This window comes from Lagopus leucura, unplaced genomic scaffold (genome assembly GCF_019238085.1).
Source record: "Lagopus leucura isolate 7727_CA_CO unplaced genomic scaffold, USGS_WTPT01 Super-Scaffold_100038, whole genome shotgun sequence".
NCBI classification, from domain to species: domain Eukaryota; kingdom Metazoa; phylum Chordata; class Aves; order Galliformes; family Phasianidae; genus Lagopus; species Lagopus leucura.
Window position 1 is genome coordinate 4,926,561 of NW_024962287.1, and position 27,565 is coordinate 4,954,125.

Here is a 27,565-nt window from a genome sequence, read left to right on the forward strand (position 1 = left end):
CTTCTGTCTAATCCCATCTTCCTGGAGCCGAGCAGATGGTTTGCTTCTCTTGGCAGAGGCGGCGCCTTATCTGATCGCAGCGCTGGAACGGGGGAGAGCAGAGGGCTTTGAAGGCAGCGCGGGAGCCGGCAGAGGTATGTCGGGGCTGGCTGCTCCTGACAGCTCCAGGTGGGATTTGCAGGGCTGTGTTGCAATGCGGGGCCCGGGGGGATTTCTCAGCAAAGCCGAGCCCTGCGCTGCGCTGCGTGGTGGGGCCAGCAAGCGGGAGCAGGGCAGGAACGAGGGGGATGCAACGCCCTCAGGAGGAGAACAAAGGCTGTTCTGTGCCTTGTAGGGCAAAACATGAAGAAATAAAGTTTGCATTTGAAGTTCTGAGTGCTAAAAACATCTCCTCAGGTGCTGCGCAGGAGCAGCAGAGCTCAGCTGTCTGACACAGAATGGTTGGGTTGGAAGGGACCTCAAGGATCATGAAGCTCCAACCCCCTGCCACACGCAGGGCCACCAACCTCCACATTTCATAGCAGCCCAGGCTGCCCAGGGCCCCATCCAACCTGGCCTTCAACACCTCCAGGGATGGATGGGGCATCACAGCCTCTCTGGGCAGCTGTTCCAGCACCTCACCGCTCTCATAATGAACTTCCCCCTGACATCCAACCTAAATCTCCCCTCCTTCAATTTAAAGCCATTTCCCCTTGTCCTGCAGTTATCAACCCTTGTAAAGAGTTGATTCCCCTCCTGTTTGTAGGCTCCCTTTAGGTACTGAAGGCCTTCCCCCACAGGACCCTCCTCAGGGGTGGAATTCAAACACGGCTCAGTTTTGGACAACAGCACCGGGATTTTTACACGGTTTTATTAAAAACTCTTAAAGGTCTAAAATGAAAATGTACACCTACTACAGAATGACCAGTTTGTACACTCACAGGTAAAGTGCTAAAAATTAAACGTTACCGAAGCGACACGGGACGACTGGAACTGAGCCCACGGAGAGCTGAGCACAGCAGCAGAAATGAAGGTACAGCCCCAGAGCAAGCGTGGGATGAGCCACCACGGCCCTGCAGCCGTGGGCTGCGCAGAACGCAAACAGAACATCCCGCCGTGCGCCACAATGAACCCCAATCTGCTTATAAAACATTGGCATAGGAGGGGAATTTCACATTCAAGTCTACATTCGGTCGTTAGGGCTGAAGCACGTGGGGATGCTCTGCAGCCCGGGCGCCCGCTTCCCACTGCTGCTGCTTTGGGGTGCTGTGCTGCAAGCACCTCGCTGAGCCGTGGGCTCCTCCAGCAGCACCCGGGCTGGCAGCACCTGGCAGTGCGATCCCTGCTTGCAGCTGGGTGCAGGACAGGCACCGATGCAGCAGGTGCTGCTCTTCTGTCCTTGGGTGCTGTTTGCACGACCAATAGCTGAAGCCTGTGCTGCTAAGCTGAGGTCTAGGTGCTACGAAAATGCAGAGCACTTGAGAGCAGAGTAATTTACAGACAATTGAGGCTTTTTGCTGCAGTTTGGCTTTTAGGCTCCCCCAAAGATTATCGCTGCGGACCAAATAGGGAGGTGGATCCTTGCTGCCTTTCCATGCAGCACAAGCACAGCACTGACTCACAATTCCATGATGGGATGCTAACAGGAAAGCAGCACCTAAACGTGCCCAGGTCACCCAGAAATCTCCCATACCCTGAGATGCAAAGGTTTGGCAGCCCCAGCCACGAGTGCATCCAGGGTGAGGCCACCTTCCCCCTGAAACAGCTGCTGGGAAGAAGGCCTTTGAGTCCCAGGGAGGAGGAATGCTGTGCAGGAGCAGCGTGTTGGTTCAGGTTAGGAAGATAAAAGGAAGAGCTTGGGGTCACAGAGGTACGGGTGACAAAAAGCCCAAGTTTTTCCATCTTAATCCCTTTTCTGGCTGAGGAGAGCACTCTCCATCCATGTGTATGCAATGGATGAGCAAGAGACTGCTTAAATAGCCCACCTGGAAACAACACGGGGATTAAACCTCACAAATTAGCTAATTTCTGGGAGGATGTCCTTCAGACCTCCCCCACTCCCCTCCCTGCCTCTAAGCAAGTCAAAGCACTGCTGCAATTAACAAGAACGGAGCACTGGAAATTCAGCCAAGGAGATCAACGCTAACACTTGACCTTCGTCAGCTCAGCGTTTACAAGAACTCAGATATTTGGCTTCTTCTGCAGATTCAGATTCCAAACCCTACCCTCCCTCTGAAGCAAAAAGTTAGCAAGGCATTTCTGAATCCACCGTGAGAGCAGAGCAACCTGTGATCTCAAAGAGAGCACGGCTACGTGCCCTGCTGCTGTGTCACCAGCTGCAATCAACGGGAGTCGTGCGGCGCTCTCAGTCTCTGCAGTGTGCGTGGTGCTTGTTGCCCTGTTGCTGCCCTCGAGGCTGTGCCATCTAAACATGTACAGAGGCTTCTCCACGCGCCTCAAGCAGGTGAAGGAGGGAGTTATGTAAGGACAACGAAAAAGAGGCATTCGTATCCCAGCAGTGATCTGCAGTGGTTACTGAGGTAGGTTTAGGTGCAGCGGGTCTGACAGCAGACGCCTCCGAAGATCAGCTGTGCCATCAGGAACGCACCCTGACTTCTGCCTGCTGGGCCTGCAAAGACCTGCTGTGCCCTACAAACCATTCACACACCACCAAAGCCCAAACTGAGAATTCTCTGCTGTGGGCCTACGGTAGGGAATGAAATCAACCCGGAGTAGAGGTTGATGACGAGAGCACGGATACCTGCCTGCTCCTCCAGCAGCAAGGAGGGCTGGGCTCAGCGCCGCGTTGCCCGACCTCAGCACAGAGCAAAGCCCCTGGAACACAGCCCAGCCCTGAGGGAGCTCCTCACAGCCATTTCAGCCCCAGCGTTGGTTTGTTCTGTTGGTAACAGGCTGCCCAGCCCGGTGTGGGGGACAAATTTGGCTCTTTCCGTTTCTAAATAGATTGGGAACGGGCGATCTCAGCTTTTGGACAGTAATCTAAAAATAAGTGGCTGAATATTATCTAGATAACTGGTTTTAAAATTCCTCTCTTCCTACATAAATTGTAAACAAGTAGAAAATTTAAATAGTATCTTGTAAAAAAAGCAAGGACAATGCAAGTTATACAAAAAGCGCCCTTCCTTGCCTCCTTCCTCCCCCTCCCTCCACCCATCCCCGCAGCTGAGCCTGAGCAGCCCTGGGAGGAGCTGGAGATCCTCAGCCATCTCCTCTCTCCTCCCAAACGCTGCTCCTGTTGCATTTCCAGTGTTATCTGTTACAAACGCTGCCGCTGTCTTTGTACAGCACTGAGTCCGGGCCCCTCCCTCTGTGAAACAAGAATCGCTCTGCTGTCGGAGATGTGGAGGAATTCCTTCAATATCCAAGAATTCCCTTACGCCCATTAGAGAACATGTGGGTGTGACTGTCCGTGGTGGCACCTGCTGATGTGACGACACGTCGGAGGGAGGGGAAGGTTTATTTCTTCAAGAACAAGGAATCCAGCAACGATGGCTGATGGTAAATAACAGTTATCAAATAAATAATTACCTACAGAGAGGCCCTAACGAGGCAGGCAGCCGGGCGCTCAGCGACTGAAGCCTGCTGAACGCTGGCTCTGACGCAGGCGTGAGAACGGCGGCTTCAGAACAGAGAAGCCGGCCTCGGCTTCCCGACGCACGAAAGCCAGTGGCTGCCCAGAGGCGCCGTAACGCCGAGCGGCGCCGCCAGGCTCAAGCGCTGGTGCCGTCCTCCTCGATGACGCGGTTCATGCTGGTGCCGTGCGTGATGTGCGTCAGGGGGTTGCTGCTCAGGTCCCTGACGCTGCTGTGGCGCGATTGCTCGTTGAGCCGATGGGAGCTGCTGTGCCGGGAGTGGTCGGTGAGCCGGGACATGCTGCCGTGAGGGAGCCTTTCTTCTATGCCTCTGTAGCTGCAGGGCGTGTAGCTGGTATGCAAACAGAGGGGATCGTATTGTCAGCACGGCAGTCTGGGAGAGCTCTGGTTTCCCACGTGCTGAGATGGCAGAATCGGAGTCACTCCGCTCGGAAAAGACCTCTAAGGTCAGTCAGTCCGACCCCGGCCCACCCCGCCGTGCCCACTGCCCACGTCCCTCACTGCCCCATCCCACGGTTCCCAAACACCTCCAGGATGCTGACCCCACCACCTCCCCGTGCTCTCAGAGCTCGTCCCACATCACGCACAACAGGTAAGAGAAGGAAACGCACCGGCCGTCGCGTGAGCGGTGCAGGCTGCCGTGGTAGCTGCTCACTTTGCTGTGCACGCTGCCCGCCTTGCTCCTCTGCTCGTCCAGCATGGCCAGCTGGGTGGAGGAGGCGTGAGTGGAGGTGCCCTGGGTGGAGGTGCCCCTGGACTTGCGGATGATGGGGGTGTTGGGGTCCCGCAGAAGAGACTGAGCGAAATCTGGCTCCTGCAGCACCTGGCGGCTCTCGTTGACAACTCTGAATTAGGCATGAGGTTTGAATAGTTAATGTCAATTACTGCAATAAGGGCTGTAAGACGATCGCAGGAACAGCACTACAAGTATTTTACAAGCAGGACTTACTCGCGTTATAATGGCTTTGTTTGCCTAATTCTAAAGCGTTTAGAATTTGGGTATTTCAGCAAAGTTCGTATTCTTGACTCCTTCACACTCTCTGTACCTGATGTACCACATGCTGTCAGCCACGTGTTCATCCTACCAGGCTCTCTTTGGATAAATCAACATTTGCTCCAACTCTACAGGAGGCATTTTACTCAGCAGAGGGCCAGTTCTGCCATGGATGGCCAAGGCAACGCCACGGGGCAGCCACTTAAAGGCTTGCTATGTTTGCAGATCTATTTTGAAACAGCCACTTACTGAGACAATATTTATGATTATGAAACCAGGTATTCGTGGCTATTATGTAATCAAATACACTGTCTCTAAATTTATGCCATATCTCAACCTAAATTAATTTTGGCCCTAAAGAAGCTACAACACAATCTTACTGTAATTTTATCGGAGCGCTTGGGCTTTACGGTCAGAGGCATATGGGAAAATTAAACGTAGAGACAATTGCTTTGAACTGCAATCATGGTGAAAACAGCGGAGGTTTAATTCCCACGTAACGATGTGATTCAGTGGACTGAATTCTAGATAGGTACCTTTACAAATGACAGCCCTCCATTCCACTGCTCTGCACACAGCAGAGAAGCTGCAGTATTTAACTGAAACCTGATTCTCATTTTAAAACCAACAGAACAATGAAAATTTGATTCTGGGACCAAAGAATAAGAATGGCTAAAAATATGACTGTTCTTCAGGGCTTCATTTTCGGAGCAGTTGCTTGTGCTGTCCTTTGCTCCGCTGTAAATAAGGACAGAGAAAGCTGACCCTACCTGCTCCTGGCCGTGCCTCCACAGGATACCGATCAAAATGCTGCCAGGACCACAAGGCAGCAGGACTTCAGTCAGCACTCGGCTGGTTTGTCTGTTTCAGTACTCACTCTTTTTTCCTGCGTCCGTGGAAAAAGCTGGCCCACTCAAAACAGGTCTTTTTGCTTCCAACCCAGAAGACAGAGGGTATCCCAACCACCAAAGCCATGAGATATTTCATCAGAAAGAGGATCAGATCTGGACGACTCATCTGAGTGACCTGAAGAGAGAAAGAGACCAAAAAGAACATCATACAAACCACCATAGCTGGCTTCTCCTCTTATTAACTCATTTAAAATAACTGTCTGTGCCTCGAGCCAAAGTAAACATCAACAGGGTTCCTTTGTTTCAGGGCTCCAGAGAGCAGGACTGAATGTGAGGGCCGATCCACTGGGGAGTGAAACAAAAGCCCCAACCGCTGTGAGGTCCCAGCCTTTATTTGTACTTCTGGTCTTTTGTCTGTGCCCTGAATAACTGTGAAATACTTTCTAGTCTGCAAGTTATGAAGACTCATTTCTTTGACAGAACTAACCTACATAAAACCAGGTGTTACATTCGCTGTTGGGAAAAGCCCCAGTGAAAGGCTTCATGGGATGCTCAGCGCTCACCCTTTATTCCCTGCCATTCACGGAGGGCTCTACCCTTGCTTTCCTTCCCTTGGGAACGTAAGGCATCACCAAGGTATGACTTATTGCCAACTCTGACTGCCCACATTCATTCAACGTGACCAGATGAATTCTTATGAATATTTGTGCATATTTTTGCAAATATTCATCCCAAAAAGGAGTTGTTAGGAAAAGATGTGGGAGCAAATCCGAAGGTGTAATTTCCAGATAGGTTTGTCAGAACAAATAGGCATGGAGGCCTTTTGTGCAGTCAACAACAAAAAGTGAGCTGTCAATGGCAAATCTTGAAGAGCTGACGATGCGGAATTTAATTTAGAAGCATCACAAGCACGATTCTATTTCTCAGAGTTCATCTCTGCATGAAATGGGATCAAGGCTCCTCCCAGGTGAGTTCTCTCCTCAATGTATTTCACATCAGACCGCAGACCTCATGGTCCTTGCAGGCATGGAACCACACAGCACGAGTCCTCTGGGCGGCTTTGGAGCCATCGTGTGAGGTTTCACCCAAGAAAAGGATATCGACATGTTAATGGTGACCCAATAAAAACCTATGCAGCAAAATTAAGCTCTCAGAAATTAACCCTGTTATCTCATTTCATAACGTGCAAATGCGGCATGAAGTGGAATAAGTGGTGAAATTCATCACTTAATGCAGGCAATGCTCAGGTGAATTGTGGTGTTTCCACACCGTGCTGCCTGCTGGCCCAGCTCTCGTGGCAATGAGTGCAATCCCCATTCTTGTGTTGAAAACAACATGAGAGTTGGAGCTCTGAAAGCCAGCGTGTGATGAGGTGCTCTGAAAGGGCATTTTTATCTCCTGGATTGAGTCAGACCGCTTTACGCTAGACAACAGAAGCGAGGTGGTGTGTAAGCATGCATCCTCATCCCACTAAGGAACAGATATTTCTTCCATGAACACACTGCATCCAACCATTTGACAGCAAAGCTCCTGGCTCCATGCATTTCTGCAGGGTGTTGCAAATCATTCCAAGCAAAAGTTGAAATCAATTCACCAAATACCTCTGGGTGAAAAGAGGAGCACCCTGCTCTCAAAGCAAACTATTCACACTCAACCATGAGCTTCTTTGCACGAAGCCAGCAATTCGAGCAGGAACACATGGTGGGCTCCCTAATCATTAATACTAAAGTGACTGCACCTGTCTTAAACAACATCTCTGTGGATTAGGAGACACTAATTGCAATTAACAAAGGAAAAATAAGACTCGAAATCACTGTTCCAGGAATATAAAACTGTAACTAATAGGTGCTTAAACCCAAAGCCTCCGAGCTCATTTCCAACAAGTATGGCACTGATGTAATTCCAAACCCAAACTGCCATTTTCTTTCAATAAGACAAAGAAATGATTGCCTGGATTTTAACAGCAATAAATCCACACAGCAGCTCCCTCGTGCTTACCCTTGGATTCCTGCTATTGAAATCCAGGGCACCTCCACATTTGCTCTGTCCATTTGTCTGGATGAGGAGCTACAAGATGTGGTTTCAGTGCTTGTGATAGCAATGGTGACAGGAGGATGGTTGGACCAGATGATCTTGTAGGTCCTTTCCAACCTTGTGATTCTGTGATTCCATGATTCTTTAGGCCTTCAGAGGCACTCAGCCAGCAGGGGAATGGGCTGAGATGGAGCTGCAATACAGGCAGTGTGCTCTGCTCTGCTCTGCTCTGCTCTGCTCAGGCACGTCCCGCCAGCAGCACGGGCACCGATGCTTCGCCGAGCAAAGACCAGCAAACAAGTTCTGTCAGCTACCAAGATTGCATACGTGATAGCAAGGCTTCACAACCCAGCCCTGCTCCCATCTGCCAGGCTGCTGCTGCAGCTGGGCTGGTGCAGGGTGTGAATCGCTTCCCTTGCTGAGCACAGAAAGACATTGGTGCGAACGCACCGCTGCCCTGCCGAACCCCCAGTAGCAGGTGTTCAGCAAGGAGGTTAAAAACATCCATTTCAGCGTTCCTCTGGGGAAAAACAATGCCTCTTTGTAGGCACGCTGTTAATTTAAGATGCTTATATAACTAATTTCTGAGTATCTTCCCCTTCTGCCCCTGAACGATCAACCTCGGTTGCTTTTTAGTGACAGAGACCGGTGGCCTCTTCCTGCTGCCACGTATGAAATCACACATTAATGAGCTTGCTGCACACGTGGAGTGAAAGCACAAACCCAACACCTGTCCCCCTCCTTTGGGGCCCGGTTCCACAATAAGGCCGATCATTCGATATTTCCCTAAGGATGAAAAGCAATGAAATTCAAATTAACTCATCCCTTTGTTGAGAGCAGAGGAAGCGGGGGAAGACCAAAGGGAATCTGATCCGACAGTCTCACTTTCATTACCATTTCCATCACTGTCACTGCTTTCAAATTCAGGATATTATACACGTGCTGCTCATTTCCCAGCAAAATGCAGCTGCATTTCTCTCTGTAAAATCAAATTATTTTTTCAGTTCATTAGAATCTTGCCTGTTTTACTCCACAGGCAAACGAGGATCCATGCAACCTCCCTGGCTACAGGGCAGCACAAGCTGAAGAACAGAGCAACTCCAAGCAACGTGAATGGCCAACCTGATGTAGCCCTGATATAAGAGCTGGTGAAGAAGACAGCCATCCATCCTTCAGCAGCTTCAGAACGGGTCAGGTCTGTGTGAAACAGTCACAGCAGGCTCTGGAGACATCCGAAAGAAACTAACGGAAGCTGTTCTGGCTCTAAATGCCAGAAGCTGCATGGCAACGCTGCTCTGAGCAGAATAAATACCAACATTCAGGTCCTGCATGGCAGAATGGCTGAGAGCTGTCACACAACAACACTGACGCCTTTTGTTTCTTGCTCTCAGTTGCACTTTCCTGCTTACTGCAGGGACACAAAAGATCCATCCATTAACTTCGCCCATTGGATCACAGTAAAACAGTTGTCAGAACAATTATGAGAAAACATTAGCAAATATTCTCCAGAATGACTTCATAACTACCGAGTTGCTGTATGCCCAGGGTGGAAACTAAAGCAGTGTGTTTGGTCTGTGCAACTTGGGCCAACCTGACCCAAGCTAATAATAAATAAAGCAATGCAATAGAAGTGTTCAGATTACCACCTCGATAGGCTGAGAGGCCATTCTGGAGGAGACGTTCCCAGAGATGCCAGGCATTGGCTCCAGCAATGCACATCTGTCTCACTACACCAAATGCATCCAAAGCATTTTTTTATCCCCAAGAATTCAACCTGTGTGCCTGAGAAACCCATCCTTACGAAACCTGCCTCTACGGTACCTCTGAAATACAAAGCATTATATTTTAGAAGGACTTCATTTGAGTTTCTCAGCCATGCTGAAATTATTCAGCCCATAGGAGGCTGTGGATGCCCCATCCCTGCAGGCATTCAAGGCCAGGCTGGATGTGGCTCTGGGCAGCCTGGGCTGCTGGTTGGTGACCTGCACACAGCAGGGGGTTGGAACTGGTTGAGCACTGTGGGCCTTTGCAACCAAGGCCATTGTATGGTTCTATGATTCTGTGATTCTGTGATTCACAGAAGATCAGCATTGGTTTTCAGTAGAAGCCTTTTGTTTGCATCAGAGCCTCATCATCTACCATAACAGCTTTGGGTAACGCAGCACAGGAGCAGCTGCCACAGGGCTGCAGGCTTCTCATCACCCATCTCCTTGAAAAGGGCTCCCACAGGACAAGCAGAAAGGCCCTGACTCACGGCTGCAGCCTAACGCCTCCCTTCCAACACATCCGCCCTTCAGGCCCTGCGGTTGCTCACAGTGCCAGCCAGGAGCTGCTGTAAGCAGGCGTGCTGCTGGCTGCTCCTGCCCGCACCAGGTCCTGCAGCTATCCTGTGCCAATCCTGGGATGTGCTGATCTGCAGCTCCAGGAAACGACTGCTGGGAGAAAGGCCAAGGGAAAGCAGCGTGTCAGGGAAGCTGTTGGGATGTCGTGCGGTTGGTGGCTTTATCTTGAAATGAAAGACAGCGTTCAATCGCAGCAACTGATTTTTGTAAGTGCTAGCAATGGTTTGTAATTAGAGAGACTGCCCAAGTGCCTGCATTCTGGTTTGTACCAGAAGCTCCTGCTGCCATTTAGAAAAACACAGCTCCCCGACTTCAGATATCAGCACCTCACTTGGAATTAAACAGCGAGTCCAGAGAACAAACAAAAAACCCAATGCGTCAGAAAATGTGATTCCTGGGACAACTCCGCTGCACGTGGATTAAAACCTCTGCAGCAGTAACACCCACTTTGACATTCTGTTCTCCTTCTTGAACATATTCAACCCTTGCTGCAGCAGCCAGCAATGGCACACGAGGCCGCTCAGTTCTGCAGCTCCAGCCCTCAGCTCCTGTGTAATTCTCTCCTTTCCAATTGCGCTTCATGCACGAGCACGCTGCCACCCTGCCAGCACTGCCTCAGACTTTAGCAGCTATTTTCAGTGTTCCTTACAGTTTTGGAAAACTAACTGCTTCCCTTCTTACTCTTCTTCTGCAAGGCTATGCACACCCATACATCCTGCATGGGTTTCCTTAGGAAAGCCCTATGCTTTGACCACAAGGCTTGGCTACGTGATGCCCACCGCTTCCAACCTCAGCTTCTCTCAAACAAGAGCATGGAACACAGAGTTATTCATGTCACATCCCTACCTAAAAACTGCTCTGAGTTCTCTCTCAAAGCAGCCGCTCCAGGATTGGGGATGAAAGTGTATTAAAGCTGAGAACCACAGAATTGAAGAATGGCCTGGGCTGAAAAGGACCACAGTGATCGTGTCGTTCCAACCCCTGCTGTGTGCAGGGTCACCAACCACCCGAGCAGGCTGAGCACACACAGCAAAGCATTTTTAGCAAGACAAGTCCCAAACTTCAGTCGTGAACACTGTGTGCTCAAAGCCTTACCTCTGATTTGGGAATGCTCTCTATCTCTCTATTATCCTCCTATTCAGTACCTTTCCATTTGCAGGCTATTCTGACTTCATTCCATGACAACTAAGCAATCTCTCAAAGTGCTCACAGTGGATGCTGGACTTCATTGCACACGCTGTGCCCTGTGGCACCACTGATACAGTGCCTGGAATTACAATTTCCTGGAAAGCCAATGAAACTGCTGCCAGTGGTAAAACCATCAGAGCTGTCTGTTCCAGAGCAAGTAACTCTTCTGAGACCGAGGTTTTAAGAGAGCCTTAAAAATAACAATACAAGGAAGACACAAGTGAGAAAGGCAAGAAAGGCAAAAATGCCATTTAGCATCTCTGAGCTGGTAAGATCAACCCTACAACAGCCTAGGAACACCAAAGAGCACAAGGACAGCCACCTGATGGAACTCACTGCAAGGCAGAGCGGTTAGGCACACAAACAGCATCTCCCGAGATATTGGAAGAAATGAACATCCACACCAAACCAAAGATGTTCAACCTGAGGAGGCTGTGATGCCCCATCCCTGCAGGCATTCAAGGCCAGGCTGGATGTGGCTCTGGGCAGCCTGGGCTGCTGGTTGGTGACCTGCACACAGCAGGGGTTGGAACTGGATGAGCATTGTGGGCCTTTGCAACCAGGCCATTCTATGATTCTGTGATTCTATGATACTTGCCAGCTGGCCCACAGCCATTTTGGCATGGCTGTTCAACACCTCAAAGCAACTTGGAAACCCAGTGAAAAGAGTCAGAATCATCAGTGAATGCCTGGTGCCAACCTGTGCGACCCAATGCAGGGGGTTGGACTCCATGGTCTCTTGAGATTCTGTGGTTGTGTGAAATCAGAGCTCCAAACTCAATGTTTTTCCCATCCTTTCAACAGCAATGAAAACTCAATGGAAGAAAGTGCTTCCTAGATAATCAGAACTAAAGGTTGTTCTAGATATGAAAGCCGCTTATTAAAAAGAGAACGGAGTGAAATTGAGAGCTCAAAAACAGCAAGATCTGACCTCCTTTGACAAACCACAAAAGGAAAATAGGAAAAAAAGGTGACCTTGAGCAGTCACACATAGGTACACGGACCACTCTGCCTGTCTAAAGATAATGGTTGAGAAATCAGCACTTCCCTTTGTCTCCAGCTCAGTCAATCCAATTAGAAAGCAAAAAAAAACCAGACAGAAATGACTCACATGGATGAAATGATTGCTTTCACTCAATATGTTAATGCACTGGGAATTATATGCATGTGAAGGTGACATAAGAAAATACAGTGCGCAGTGTGCAGGATTAATCAGTCCTAGATGTGCACGGAGACAGCACTGATATTACTAAAGCTGAAGAGAATTCCAGGAAATTAGATAGAACATCTAATTTTTCCTGGGCATTTAAGGCAGGAGGAATTACCCGAAGCACTGCTAGGACACTGAGTGACACAGGGCTGAATGCTGCTTCTCAGAGTCAGCATTGATTTGTTTTTAAGAGAAGTGCAGCTCATCATTCCCATTTGCTCGGTCTCTTCTGAGTAAACAGCAATAAGGAAAAGATGTTTTTATCTCACCTTCTTTTTTTTTGAGGGCAGAATAATTGAATTCAACGAGAAGCAGTTCCTTAGGGCAGATTTAAGCAAATCCATTACCTCTTCTAAGAGGAATTCTAAACAACAACTAATGAAAAAGAGGGAGGAGAAATGAAGATTTATAGACAGCTCTAAATCTATTCTCTTTATGCCTGTGCCACACACAAGCGGTGCTAAGACATCTCTTAACAAAGCCTCTTTTCTTTCCCCAGCTTAGTGCCCTGCCCCGCATGCTTCTGAAGGCCCACTGTAACACAGATGGCAGAACAGCTGAGATTTGGTATTTAAAATATCATGGCAAAACCCCTGATTAGTAGAGGAAACAACAAGAACCGGAAAACGCACTGTACTGCTGCCAACCCAAGTGGGGAACGACCCAGCTTCATGTGCAGGCCCAAAAAGCAGAGCCTACATCTCAACAACGACTTCTTGTCACTGTGTTTGCTAAGATGTATGGAAGCCCCATCTTTTCTTCTCTTTGGTCTGCGTGTGCGATTGTCCCGAAGCACTTGTGCGTGAAAATAAAGCCTGTGTCAACAAGGGTTACCCTTCACCCACAGTGCAGCCATGGGAAAAGACATTTCTGCTACGGGAGCGTTTCGGAGCTGCACGCAACTCAGCTTTACCACCACACAGCTTAAATCCCCAGCACACATTCAAATGGCCAGCAGTAAGTCTGGGGGGGGGGGAAGAAGAAGTCTGTGCTGTGTATGGAGAAACCAAACCCAAGCACGAGCTGCAGAACCTGGGCTGAAATGTCTAGCAGCACATCTCTGGGCCGTTCAGCAGGGAGGGAATGAAGGCAGATGAGTGCACGCTCCCATGGCCTGGCTCACAGCCTACCAGCTCTTTACCACCAGCGTCGCTTCTCAGTTGGCACCTGCTTGTAAAAGAGCTTCCCTGTGTTGAAAGGGTTCTGCAAGAAGCCAAGCACGGTCTCTGGTTTCAGTGCTCCTGCGGTGTGTGTTCAGGGCACCAGGCAGAAAGCAAAGCAAGGACCAACCCGTGCCAAGTGGGAATTAAATGCACTTCAAAATGGGCCCCCCACCCCCGTTACGTGGGCAGCTCTACAGAGGGATGCAAACCAGGCAGATAAAACACCCTGTGACTGCTGGCCAACCAGGAGTCTGAAATGAAGAGATATTGATCTCAGAAGTGCATTTGGACACATCTAAAACCACCTTGGAAATTCACAGTAAAAAAAAATAAAGGGATTGGATCTAAAAGTGTCTTTGGGAAAAAGGGAAACAAGAAACCTGACAAATTCCTGAACCTAAAGCTGAGATAACAGCCAATATTGAAATCCAGCTCCCCAAAGCTAATTGTCAATTAATGCACTAACAGCAATCTATAATGCAGTTTAATTTAAATGCTAACAGATATATATTAGCAAGCCTGTACTTGGCTTCCTTTGTGCCTGTACCAGATACACAGAACTGCCACCGACAGGGAAGAGGCTCCCTCCACAAAACATTCCTTCTTTTTAAGCTCTTGGTAGCTTAGGTAACCACCATTAATCCTCTCTTTTCTCCCTGACACCAGCAATAAGCAGAAGCGAGTGGGTGAGAATTCCCATCTTCAGTAAAAAACCCATCTGACACTGCTGCAGAGCAAGGCTGGGGCTTGGAATGAAACAGAGCAAGCAGAGGGGGAAAAAGAAGTTGGGAGAGACTATTTGTGTTGCTGCTAGAAATGACAGCTGGCTCTACATCTTCTTAAAGCATCCACTTAATAGTCAGCTGCTTTAAAACATCGTGGCGGTTCTGAGTTTTCAAAGCCAAGATCACAAGGAAAATAGAAAAGACTTCAGAAGATAGGCAAGGCACAGGAACTGCTTCAAGAACTCGCTCAGAAGGTCAGCAGCAAAACCAGCTGTGTTGTGCTCATGGTTTGTGTGAAAATCCTCTTCTCCATCAGTAATGGAAGCACATCTGTATTATGCTTAGCAAAGCAAAATGATCTCTGCGGGATTCCCAAACACAATCCTGTGTCCTTCCAAGCATGTGGTCTTAGATTCTTATTTAGGTCTTCTTTTCCAAGAAGAGCAACAAACATTTTCTTTCAGGATCTAGAAAGTGTTTAAGGGGTACTGATGCATATCTTCAATCTGAACAAGAGAAGCTGGAAGAAAAAACAACAAAAACCCATCAAAAAAAAACACCTCAAAACCCAACTTCTGTTCTCTCTGCCCCCAAAACATCCCTAGACTTTTCCAGCCAAGAATCCTAATTACATTAGGACACATCTAAATAACAACAAATGTGACCTCTTCAACCCAGCAGTACATCAAGCCAGGGCACAGCTCATCAGAACACAAACCAAGCAGTACAGAGGTGCCCCTATCTCTGCTTCAAAGCAGAAAAGGAAGCTGGGAGAGCCACCTCAGTCAGAAGCATCTGGAATGAGCAAACTGGATGGTGCTCAGTAACTGTACTTTCCATCTTCACACTGATTTCTATCTAGTATATGCCTAACATTTTACCTCTGAAATTGCACTGGCTTGTATGAGGCCAAGCCCAAAAGCTGAAGAAATGTACAACACAGGGATGCAGGCAGTGTGGAAATGCTTAGTGCTGCTCTTAGGTTAAATCTGCTGCAAACAGTGTCTGAGTGGATATCCAGCACCCAGCACAAAACCGAGATCCTAACAGAAAATGGAAAAGAAAGTGAGTTTCCAATACAAAACCAGACTTTGCAGTCTGTTCTGAACTCAGCCTGCCAGCAAGCCTTCCCCATCTACAGTGAATCAAACATGCTACCCACATCCCCTTCCATCCTCCTAAATAAGAGCTATAAGATAAGCAGGGAGCACTGTGTTTACTCTCAGCAAGTTAAGCACCAAAGTGTTTCAACCCAATGAGTTTTGCCCACGTGGTTGGGCAAGTTGTGAACATCAGATCACAAGCAAAGATAATTCATAGCGCTCGGTTTCATTTCTCAAAGACTCACTGGGATAGCAAATGCCTTTGAAATAGTTTTTTTCCTCTTGCTTCTCTTTAACATCTAAATTAGATGTCTTTCCCACCAGCACAGTGCTCAGCCCAGCCCTGAGGCATTTGAGAAAGCTGTGGGGAGTCTGGGTACGCTCAGATCTAAGAGGAATGTGCCTTCACTCAAGACCTTTCTGATTTTGCAGAATACCTGATTTTGTGGATCAGCCCAATTAACCTTTTCAGGCCAAAACCACTTTACACAGTTCAACTATCGGAGTAAGAAAAGAGGTGAAAGTTTTTAACATCACAGTCTGCCATCCCAAGAGAGCAAGCCCACACTGACCACTGGATGCTGACTTTTTGTAAGAGGAACATGTATTGCAATCAATCATAGAATCACAGAATCACAGAGTGGCCAGGGTTGGAAGGGACCTCAAGGATCATGAAGCTCCAACCCCCCTGCCTAGCAGGGCCACCAAACATACACATTCAGATCAGGTTGCCCAGGACCCCGTCCAACCTGGCCTTAAACACGTCCAAGGACGGGGCATCCGCAACCTCCCTGGGCAGCCCGTTCCAGGGCCTAACCACTCTCCTAGTAAAGAACTTCCCCCTAACATCCAACCTAAATCTTCCCTCCTTCAACTTGGATCCATTTCCCCTAGTCCTGCTGTTGTCAGCCCTTTTGAACAGTTTACTCCCCTCCTGGGTGTAGGTTCCCTTCAGGTATTGATAGGCTGCAATGAGATCACCCCGCAGCCTTCTCTTCTCCAGGCTGAACAAGCCCAACTCCCTCAGCCTGTCCTCATAGGGGAGGTGCTCCAGCCCCCTGATCATCTTAGTCGCCCTCCTCTGGACCCTTTCCAAAATCTCAATGTCTTTCTTGTACTGAGGGCTCCACACCTGGACACAGTACTCCAGATGGGGCCTCACAAGAGCCAAGTAGAGAGGGACGATCACCTCCCTGTCCCTGCTGGCCACCCCTCTCCTGATGGAGCCCAGGATCCCATTTGCCTTTCGAGCTGCCAGAGCGCACTGCTGGCTCATGTTCAGTCTCTCGTCCATCAGGACCCCCAGGTCCTTCTCTGCCGAGCTGCTCTCAAGGACCACTCCTCCCAGCCTGTACAGGTGCCTGGGGTTCTTCCGGCCCAAATGCAAAACCTTGCACTTTGCCGTGTTGAACCTCATCAGGTTCACCCGAGCCCAGCCCTCCAGCCTGTCGAGGTCCCTCTGAATGGCATCCCTTCCTTCCACCGTATCAACCGCACCACTCAGCTTGGTGTCGTCAGCAAACTTGCTGAGGGTGCACTCAATTCCCTCATCGATGTCATTAATAAAGATGTTAAAGAGCACCGGTCCCAAGACAGACCCTTGGGGGACACCACTTGTTACCGGCCTCCACCTGGACATAGAGCCATTGACCACCACCCTCTGTCTGCGGCCTTTCAACCAATTGCTTATCCATCGGGTCGTCCACCCATCAAATCCACTTCCCTCCAATTTGGAGATGAGGATGTGGTGGGGGACCATGTCAAAGGCCTTGCTCAGGTCCAGGTAAATGACATCGGTCGCCTTCCCTTTGTCCACCAATGCCGTCACTCCATCATAGAAGGCCACAAGATTAGTTAGGCATGATGATGAAGCTCCAACACCCTGCCACACGCAGGGCCACCAACCTCCACATTTCATAGCAGCCCAGGCTGCCCAGGGCCCCATCCAACCTGGCCTTGAACACCTCCAGGGATGGACGGGGCATCACAGCCTCTCTGGGCAGCTGTTCCAGCACCTCACCACTCTCATAATAAAGAACTTTGCCCTGACATCCTACCTAAATCTTCCCTCCTTCAACTTAAAGCCATTTCCCCCTGTCTTGCTGCCATCTACCCTTTCAAAGAGTTGAACTGACCTTGGAGACAGATTTTCCTCAGTATCTGTATCTCTTCGTAGCCAAATTTTTGTCAGTTTTAAGACATATGTCCATGGATGGGAATAAATCAGTGTCCCAGGGTGATTGCCTTTGTCACTCCCAAGAGGAACAGAAAGAGGAACCACAGGGGGTTGGAATGAGGTATCTGTAGGGTCCCTTCCTTCCATCCCCTATGGTTCTATGAAAACTCTGCCAGACTCCTTTGTTCTTTGTACATCTACATCCTGTAGATGTGGTTATTTTATGATTGGATTCCCTGATTTTGTGCTTCAATGCTGCACCTCACCTCGATGCAAAAACTGTGCTACGCTCTCATAAAAGACCATATATCAGAGATACAACCTCCAGGTCAGAATTTTAATGCACGCAGCCCAGCTCAAATACTACATGTTTATGACGGGAATAGGAGGCCCTATGGCTGTGCAAACTAATATTACTTTCCACTACATGAACTCTCCTTCCAGAAAAACTTTCATCTGCTTTTTGAGGACAAGCATCCATTTCTTTTTTATGGCCATGAATGGAAAGTGAGGAATCAACATAAAATTCAGCTGCTCCTTTGAATATTGGTGCGTTGAAAGTAAATTACAAAGATGTAATTTGCCCCTCAAGAACAAGAAGAATGTCCCAACAATGTTGAGAATGGAGAGGAACAGGTGAAGGCACTGTTAGGCTGCTGTGAGTAGGTATTTCAGAGGAGTGATCCTCTGGAAACAGTTTACAGCACTGCAATGACTGTGAATGGTCCTTCTAGCATAAAATAATTATTTCTGGTAATAAGTTATTCAATTTGTCATCATTCATATTGAAAGAAGGATGATCTCATATAAAAGCTTTAATATTTTAAGCTAAATTAAGAAATCTGCCCAGGCTGATACTAAACTCCCTGAGTGCTTCGCTCCCCAAATCCTGTCTAAGTGCACACAAGAACCTAACGAGGTTCAACAAGGCCACGTGCAAATGTTGCACTTGGGGCAAGGAAATCCCTGATATGACACAGTCTGGGAGAAGAACTTGAGAGCAGCCCTGCAGAGAAAGGACCTGGGGGTCCTGGTGAACAAGTGGCTGGGCATGAATCAGCCAGCAGCATCCTGGGCTGCATCAGCAGAGGGCGGCAGCAGGGCAGGGAGGTGATCGTCCCCCTCCACTCTGCCCTCGTGAGGCCCCAACTGCAGCACTGCATCCAGGTCTGGGGCCCCTGGTACAGGATGGATGTGGGGCTGTTGGAGCAGGGCCAGAGGAGAGCTGTGAAGATCAAAGGGCTGAAGTGCCTCTGCTATGAAGAAAGGTTGAAGGAGTTGGGCTTGTTCAGCATGGAGAAGGCTGCAGGGAGACTTCATTGCAGCCTTCCAGTACAAGGAGCTTACAAGCAGGAAGGGGACCAGCTTTTTACATGGTCTGACAGTAATATGGCAAGGGGGAACGGCTTCAAACTAAAAGAGGGGAGACTTAGGTAAGATGCTAGGAGGAAATTCTTTACCCAGACAAGTGAGGTTCTGGCACTGCTACCCAGAGAAGCTATGGATGCCCCATCCCTGAAGGTACTCAAGGCCAGGTTGGATGGGATACTGGGCAGCCTGATGTAGTGCATGGCAGCCCTGCCCATGGCAGGGGATTGGGACCAGATGGTCTTCAAGATCCCCTCCAACCTAAGCCATTCTATAAAGTTGATACCCACAAAAGCAGTGCATCTCTCCTGTAATGGGGAAAGTACAACTGCATTGCTTGTACATACCATAAATAATTATTACTTCTCAACATACTCATTTTGTGTCGGGTTTCTTTTGTTGCTACAGGACACTAAAGGGAACAACACTCCCTCCACTCCATTTCTGGTGGATTAAGCTCTGTGCCCTCACAGCCACAGCACAAGAGGGATGACTGCTGTCTGTTTTTGGCATTTGCTGCCCAGCCTAAAGCTGCTACCTGACCTCCAGCAGCCAAAAATTCTAGAGAAACGTGAGCACCAGGACGTGTTCATGAGGAGAGCTGCTGCACGCTTTCAGAAAACCTTCCCATGCCTCTTCATCTCTCCCAGGAACCAGCAGTGCAGAGAGAAGGCAAGCTAAGGTAACACCAGCTCCAGTTTGCCCTGCATCTTCTCCTCAAAGAGAGGGAACATTGGAATATTTTCATACCTTTGTGGCCAAAACAAAAAAACAGCTTTCATTGATATGCACAAGATTTACACTGCTCAGATTAACAGAAATAGCAGGAATGGCATGGATCTAATTGTGTCAGGACAGACAGCAGGTAGAAGAGCTAAACATTTTGCAAGGCAAGTGACAGCTGCCTCCTAGATCCCACAAATAACACGGTGATATGTAGCCAGCCTGACCCCAGAAGCACACAAGTAGCCAGAAAATCAAAGCATAAAGGTATCTATTTGCTTTCTCTAATTTGGGATCTTTCCGAAACTATTTTGCCCATTTTAAGCACTCCGAGAAATGTTCCCATTTTTCACTTGAGCCCCACTTGCTGAGGCTCCCTCTGGCTTGGCAGCAGCCAGGAGCATCTGCAGCACGATGATCTTCTGCACAAGGAGCCACCCAGGAGAGACGTGCTGTGTCAGCTGCATACTCCACCCCCCATGAGCGGTTCTCCAGAACGATTTACTGTGGCATCATCCTGTGATGACAAAGCTGAAGCAACGGTTGAACGGATCGATCAATTTTTAACCTCAGATTTGCTGCTGTTGGACGAAGCACACCTACACAGGCAGCAAACTGCAGTACAAACCCAGCGGAGTTACGCACAGAAAACCCTACACTTACTGTGCAATCAGCTTAGGATAGACGTTTCTTCAAGCATGACAGAACTGAAATTCATACATTTGAAACTGGAGTTAAATAACGTTAAGGCTGAGAAAAATACCGTCTTATTTCTGAGCGACGCTCTCTAGAAAGCTTTAAGGTTCCTCTAATTTAATAATTCATTTCACTTGCACAAACTAAGTACAACATGATTTCTGCCGCTGCTTTGTTCATCTGCTGCAGTTCTGTGTCAGCATAGTTTAAATGGAGAAGCATGTTCAGCTTAAGAAAAAAAAATGGAATGGGTTAGAAGAAAAACCTTTCTAACGCTCCCTAGGGTCTATGGGTCCTTCAACCCAATTTGACATGAATGAAAGCATTATTGTTCTTTTGACTCCTGCTGAGCCATTATGTGAATGGTTTGCTGGAGACTCCAGCAGCCTTTTACACATGTTTTCATCATGCTACAAACCAGGATTCTGGTCCTGAGACATCAGAAGTTTCAACATTTAAAACAGTTTTTCTTCTACATTACGAGAAAGCAACATTCATTTCTGACAGACATATGGAAGGGCATTTGACAACAAGTGAGATAAAAACACATCTCTCTCTTTCTCTCTTTGTATGCATTAATCAATGTAACATATTAAAAAGTGCAGCAATGAAGAGTCAATCAAGCAAATGAAACTGAACACACCCACTGACAGATATTTCCTGCCATAAAAATGCTTGCACATTGGATGGCAGGGAAGAGTCACACCCTAATAAAATGGAAGAGAAAACAATAAAAAGGGTTAAAAGGTAATAAAAGGATTCTTATCAAGCTACATAACCTAAGCCAAACCTCAAAGTGATATTTTTCTGCATTAAAATGTGAGCTTTGATGATCCAGCCAGTGTTTCAACTGCTTCAGAGCCAACATACTGACTTTGTAAAAATCTTTACACCACCACATAATAGCCAGCTGCTGTACAGCCCTTCTGAATTCAAGTTGCTTTCAAATCAGTTGCAGAAGAAATATCATTCCAAATCCAACTCACCACTTTGGTTCAAAAAAGAAGGAAAGTAGGATTTGAATAATTAACACAGTACTTCATCTACAACTATAATAGCATAATGATGAAGTAAATGGTGGACAGCTTGATAGCTAATGCTCTTAACTGCCTCCTGTCCCTGCGACAGCTCAATTAAACAGCAGGCAGGTACACGTAATTTTCTTTACAGACAGAACTGAAGAGCTGTAAGCTCTGACTTCTCTCAGGAGACATTTCAAACCAGATTTCACACAGTTGTTTCTGACACGTGCATGGATTGCTCTAAAACAAGCACAGAATGTGTAAGCTGATGAAGGCAACAGAACTGTTAGGGAAGACCAACAGAATCCAGAAAACGCAGTAAGGAGGCTGATTACAGCTCGGCTTAAATGCCAAAACTCCTACCACATCACTAGAGACCAACAGTAAACTCACTCAGATCTGCTCATCAAGTTGGTTTAAACCAGCATCTTTATAACCTGTGCAGGTTCTACACAGCCGAGGAACACCAAAGACATTATCTGTAACAAACAAGTGCCAAGCAGCTGATGCAAAGCTTCCAATCATGCTTAATCTTCCAGAAGGTCTAAGTCTTTATCCCAATACCTCGAGCAGGGCAAGAACTTCCCTTATGGGAATAGCACCACTTTCAATAAAGATGACAATAAAGTCTTACCGCAGCCTCACAACATCCAGTTTCTGCACTGCTGAACACTTCAACACTTGATATCGATTTCCTCACCTGGTAAGGACACGGGATGTGATATTCCCTGCAGCGTTCTTGAATCCACGTCGTCTCCCACACCCCTCGATAAGCCTGCTCATAGAAATAGCAGCCAATTACAACCAACAGTGGCACGAGGTACAGAACACTGAACACGCCAATCCGGATCATGAACTTCACTAGCTTGTCCTGGTTCTCTTTTTCTAATGGGATTTCAATGCGAACCCGATTGAGAGAGATAATGCCAGCTAGCAGAAGGGAAACTCCAACAACAACATACAGGCAGAGGGGTGCAAGTACAAAGTATCTTAATGCATCCACATCATAGAGGCCAACAAAACATACGCCGCTAATATTGTCACCTTCAATTTTATTCATTGCTAAGAGGACGATGGTTAGAGTTCCTGGAATGCCCCAGGCGCTGGCGTGGAAGAGCAACGCTTTCTTCTCGATCGCTTCACTGCCCCATTTTGGCACGGCTGCCAAGAACCACGTGATGGTAAGAATGACCCACCAAACACTGCCAGCCATGGTAAAGAAATAGAGCACCATGAAAAGCATGGTACAGGCTTTGTTGTGAGAGCCCTGCGTCACCGTGGAAGCCTTGTACTGGGCAGGACTAGACGCGTTACACGCTACTCGGTCTTCAAGCAGAAAGCCAATGAAGAAGATTAATGACACCATCATGTAACAGACGGCGTAAAATATTATCGGTCTTTCTGGATAGCGAAATCTTGTGACATCGATCAGAAAAGTTAAAAAAGTAAACAAGGTAGCAGAAAGGCAGACGATGGAGATCACTCCGATGAAGTAGCGAGCAAAGGAGAGCTCTTCACGCCGGAAGTACATATTTGGACAAGGAGGGGAACAGTCCCGTACCCTCAGGAAAGAGTAACCCAGATCGGGGTCTATTTTCAACTCTCGAGGACACCAAAAACCATAATCCCTCTGTACCGCCATGGGGGCCTCTTCTGTGGGCTCCCCACCCAAACTGAGGTCAACAAGACGAGGATACGGCTCATCACAATCCGGGAATCTAGAAAGCAAGAAAGAATGATTTACAAGAAAGGCACGTGTAGTGTGCAAAGGCTGCTAGCCTCACTTACATGTCTGACATTAGGCACTGAGACTGGAAAGAAAGCAGAGACAATCCACATAACAGGTAATCCACAGATTACTATTCCAAACATAAACAAGCTTTAGAACTTCCCGTCCCAGACTGCAGTAGATGTCAAAACTATGAAGTACGTGTGAAAATAGAGAAACAAATGGGTAAGGGGAATGTTGAGGCCTTAAGCATAAGAGTGAAGATACACAATTCATGTCAGGAAGTCTCTACATTTAGCTTTACTGTGCCCAAGGAAGAATGATTTTATAGGGCACTTAAAACCCTTTCCCTAAACAACCCTACTAGCTGCCATCAGGCAGGATACCGCACTAGTTAGACCAAACATCCAACTAGCATTAACACTAGCACTAATACACTGAAATTAGAATGAAGATATTTCCACAATTAGGGCAAGGTGTGCTGAGATGCAATCTTACGCTTTCGGTAAGTTTGGCTGTTTGGTTCCTCCCCTGTTAGACATTACTGCCTCAGCAAGCACTGAGCTTAAACTAAACATGCTTGCTTCTCTGCCACAGTGCACGTTTGGTGCATTGACACTAACAAAGCATGAGTAAAGCTTCCAGAGTTTTATCTCCAGTTTTGAAATTTCACTACTGACATTGGTCTTAGGAGGACCTACAGGGCCCAGCCATCTGTTTGCAGCACAGACAGAGCAATCTTTGACCCTGATTACCAGGACCTAGAAACATCCTCTGACTTTCTCTTTGCTAAAATAAACGCTTTTCATTGTTTTCTATTCTCTCCTATTCAACTATAAGGGACTATTTCTTCTGATTGCACTCCTGAATGCTATTAGCTGTTAAGTCACGTATTCAAAAAAAAATGCATGAAGAGATTGTTTTCCATTTCAGCTACATCATTTCATATAAATTAGAACACCCTGGAATACTTTGCTGTAACATTATTTCTGAAATGTAAAGCTGAAAACATCTTTCCATACAGCATGAGGCAGACACTCTGAAAACAGAGCTTTGAGATTTTAGATGCTTGTTGAACCCAGCCAGCTCCCCTCAGAAAAACTGACCCTTCATCTCCAGTATATGTAACTTGGCACTTCTTCTCTCAGAAGAATTTAGCACCATGTATCCTACTTTGGTATTCCAGACAAAGCCAGGTCTGCATACATGATGAGGAAAATAGGTATATCATTAGAGTGTGAATATGTATGCACTTCTTACAGGAACTGCCTATTTAAATTTTCAATTAATCTCTTGGGTAGATGACAGAAATATGAATCTAGTTTCCTCACAGAATCACAGAATGGTTGGGTTGGAAGGGACCTCAAGGATCACGAAGCTCCAACCCCCTGCCACACGCAGGGCCACCAACCTCCCCATTTCATAGCAGCCCAGGCTGCCCAGGGCCCCATCCAACCTGGCCTTGAACACCTGCAGGGATGGACGGGGCATCACAGCCTCTCTGGGCAGCTGTTCCAGCACCTCACCACTCTCTTGGTAAAGAACAATATCTGTTTCAAATCACAGAATATCCCAGCAGGCACTAAAATTTCAGCCCATGATTGTGAAACAACAGGTTTGCTCACCTGGTACACTCCATATCCTCAGGCCAAGAGACTCCAAACATCTCCATGAGTTTGGAGCATTCGCTGTACGCTCTTTGGCAGAGTCTGCGACACGGCAGCGTGACACGGCCATACTCCATGCACACGGGAGCGTAGAGGGCACAAAGAAATGGTCGAAAATCTCTGGAACATTCCAAATTCACCATCGGATGAAATGGCTACAAAAGAAAAGGGAGAATTCAAGAGCTTCAGCTAGCGGTTTCGTAGAACATCAGCAGGAAGCTGTAATTTGATTCATGAGGAGTTAGGGCTTCCACAACCACAACCATAACCTTCTTTCCATGAACAATGCCTCATCATAATGCAGCACTTACGTTTTTAGGAAGACAGGCAATGGAGAAGCCTGGGGACAACAACAAAGACTCACCAGAGACATTTATGTATGCAATCTGCATCAGAATCAATGGGAATTAGATAGCTAAACACCTTTGAGGATTTGAGCTTAGACTAATATTCTCCAATAAACATCATAGGAACTTCTTTACGCTGCTTGTTTAAAGGACAGACGTATTGTGAATTGCCAGCTGCTTATTTAGTAGATAATATGAAGAACCCGCATTCAGCTGATGAGATCACAATCTGGGTAATACTGGATAATGCAAGGCTCCTTCACAGTACAGAAATAAAGCTGTGATTTTTTTAAGATACAGTTTACTGATTAGATCATCTGAAAATCATCTATTTCTTGAATTATTTTCAGGAGGCCTGGGTTCTTCATTTTGATTGCTTCTACAAGATGCAAACGCAGGACATTTCCCATTACATTCTTTCCTCATCATCTTGTCTTCTGTTAAAATCTCAGCTCTATCAGCAGGGTGTATCTGCAGGCAGAAAGCAATCCCAACACGTGTGCTACCTCAGGCACAAATACTCCCAGGCTTCAAGAACACAGCTGTAAGCACAGTGAAGCTACAAGTATGCCTGTTTTTACCTAACCAGAAAGCATCAGGAAATGAAAGCCTGAACAAAACCCATCAGAAAAATAAGTGCTATCTTGTGCTACTTGTTGTCTGATAACAGATTCAAGTAACAGTGATAATGGTGAGAGCTCTTTGGAAGCACTGAGGGAAAATCTATCACAATTAGCCAACATGCAGCTGTAATTAAGCATTTTGAAAGGTGAAATATAAGGAAAGAAGTAGAGCAGGGATTTACAGAGTCGTGAAAATTGGTGCATGCTGATAAACTGTGCTACCTTCTTACTGTCATGTGGCCCTCCTTACTGTTATGTGGCCCTATTTTAGGGCAACCAAAATGACCCCAGGGATGGAACACCTCTCCTATGAGGACAGGCTGAGAGCCTGGACGAGAGGGGGCAGTGAGAAAGGGCACAGACACTTTCACAGGATCTGTTGTGATAGGGCAAGGGAAATGGTTTCTCACTAAAAGAGGGAAGAGTTAGATTGGATAAAAGAAGTTGTTTACAGTAAGGGCAGTGAGGCACTGGCACAGGTCGCCCTGAGGGGCAGTGGTGCCCCATCCCTGCAGACAGCCAAGGTCAGGCTGGATGGGCTCCGACCACTGATGGAGCTGTGGGTGTCCCTGCTCACTGCAGGGCACTGGGCTAAATGACCTTTAAGGGTCCCCTCCAACTACATAATATTAAAACACATTAGAATACAACAAAACAGTGTAAGAATTATTGAATTACTCCGCTACCTCCAAACCGGAGAGGTAGCAGAGGCATATTAGTAAGCCACTTCTTTTCCTTAACTTATATTTCAGACAATAACTTGAAGGGGAAAGGTGACAGTTCTTGGCCAATGGCAATACCAGAGGGAACACTAACGTGAACTCTAGACTGATTTTTCTAACAAGTCCATTCATCCCAGCCTGCTCTGCACAGCCTTGCAGGATTAACAACACATCTAATCTTCGCTCTGTGCTGCACTGGCAGGACACAAATGAAATGGCTATATATAGAAAAACCTCAATCTTACTGTAACCAAAACTGAAGAGTAAGCTGCTTTGAGAGCTAGAAACATTTTTTTTTAACACCCTCTGTGTGAAAAACTTCCTTCTAATATCTAACCTAAACCTCCCCTGTCTCAGTTTAAAACCATTCCCCCCTGTCCCATCGCTGTCACACTATCTTAAGGTGGGGACATCCATGTGCACCTGGACAACCTGACACAAGATCCATCCTCTGATGGGCACAGCAGACAGCATGCAGGCTCTGTGCAAACTTGCTCCCATCAGGCATAGCAGCTGGAAGTTGGGTAGAAGACGCATAGAACATCTGAAATAACACAGATATAATTGAATCTCTACTGGCAAAGTTCCTTGTGCCCTAGAGGGTATGTTAGCTGTGCTTAAGGTTCTTTATCACCGCAAAGAGCAAGTCTGGTTTTGAGTATGGTCTTGCCAAACTCCTCAAAAGACAGTACAGACAAACTAAGGCCAAATGACATGAATGAAATCTACTTAAATAGGTATAATTTAATAGGACTGCTCCACTACAGCTGGCTGTTTGTTTCTCAGCAGCTCCAGGCCTCTCTCATACCATCCTGCCTTTTGTGCAAATGGTGATAGCACAAGGGAAAATAGTTCTAAACAAAAAGAGGGGAGATTTAGGTTAGATGTTGGGAAGAAATTCTTCAAGATGAGGGCAGCGTGGCCCTGACAGTGCTGCCCAGAGAAACTGTGAGTGCCCCATCCATGGCAGTGCCCAAAGGCAGGCTGGGTCAGGCCCTGGGCAGCCTGGGCTGCAAGGATGTGTCCCTGCCCATGGCACAGGGGGCACTGGTGGGCTTTGAGGTCTCTTCCAACACAAATCATACTGGGATTCTATGAAAATAGCACCTGCAGATGGACAAAAACCCTTATGAATTACAGCAATTCATTTTACAATCATAAAAAGACTAGATAACAGAAAACTTGAAAACCATTCGAGAGTGGATGGTGATAGGACAAGGGGAATGGTTTTAAACTGAGACAGGGGAGGTTTAGGTTGGATATGAGGAGGAAGTTTTTCACCCAGAGGG

General features: G+C 47.3%; 1 protein-coding gene across 2 annotated transcripts in view; it reads right to left on the minus strand.

Annotated features, from left to right (window-relative positions):
• Nucleotides 1-837: 837 nt before the first annotated feature.
• FZD3 (frizzled class receptor 3) overlaps nt 838-27,565 on the minus strand; it is a 51,585-nt gene continuing 24,857 nt past the window's right edge. For both annotated transcript variants that reach the window (XM_042883538.1, XM_042883539.1), the window contains exons 3-7: nt 24,543-24,739; nt 21,889-22,906; nt 5,465-5,613; nt 4,205-4,438; nt 838-3,924 (exon numbers count right to left, since the gene is read on the minus strand). In XM_042883538.1, the coding sequence (XP_042739472.1) occupies nt 3,711-3,924; nt 4,205-4,438; nt 5,465-5,613; nt 21,889-22,906; nt 24,543-24,739 (1,812 nt within the window). In that variant the 3' untranslated portion in view covers nt 838-3,710. The remainder of the gene's footprint in view (nt 3,925-4,204; nt 4,439-5,464; nt 5,614-21,888; nt 22,907-24,542; nt 24,740-27,565) is intronic.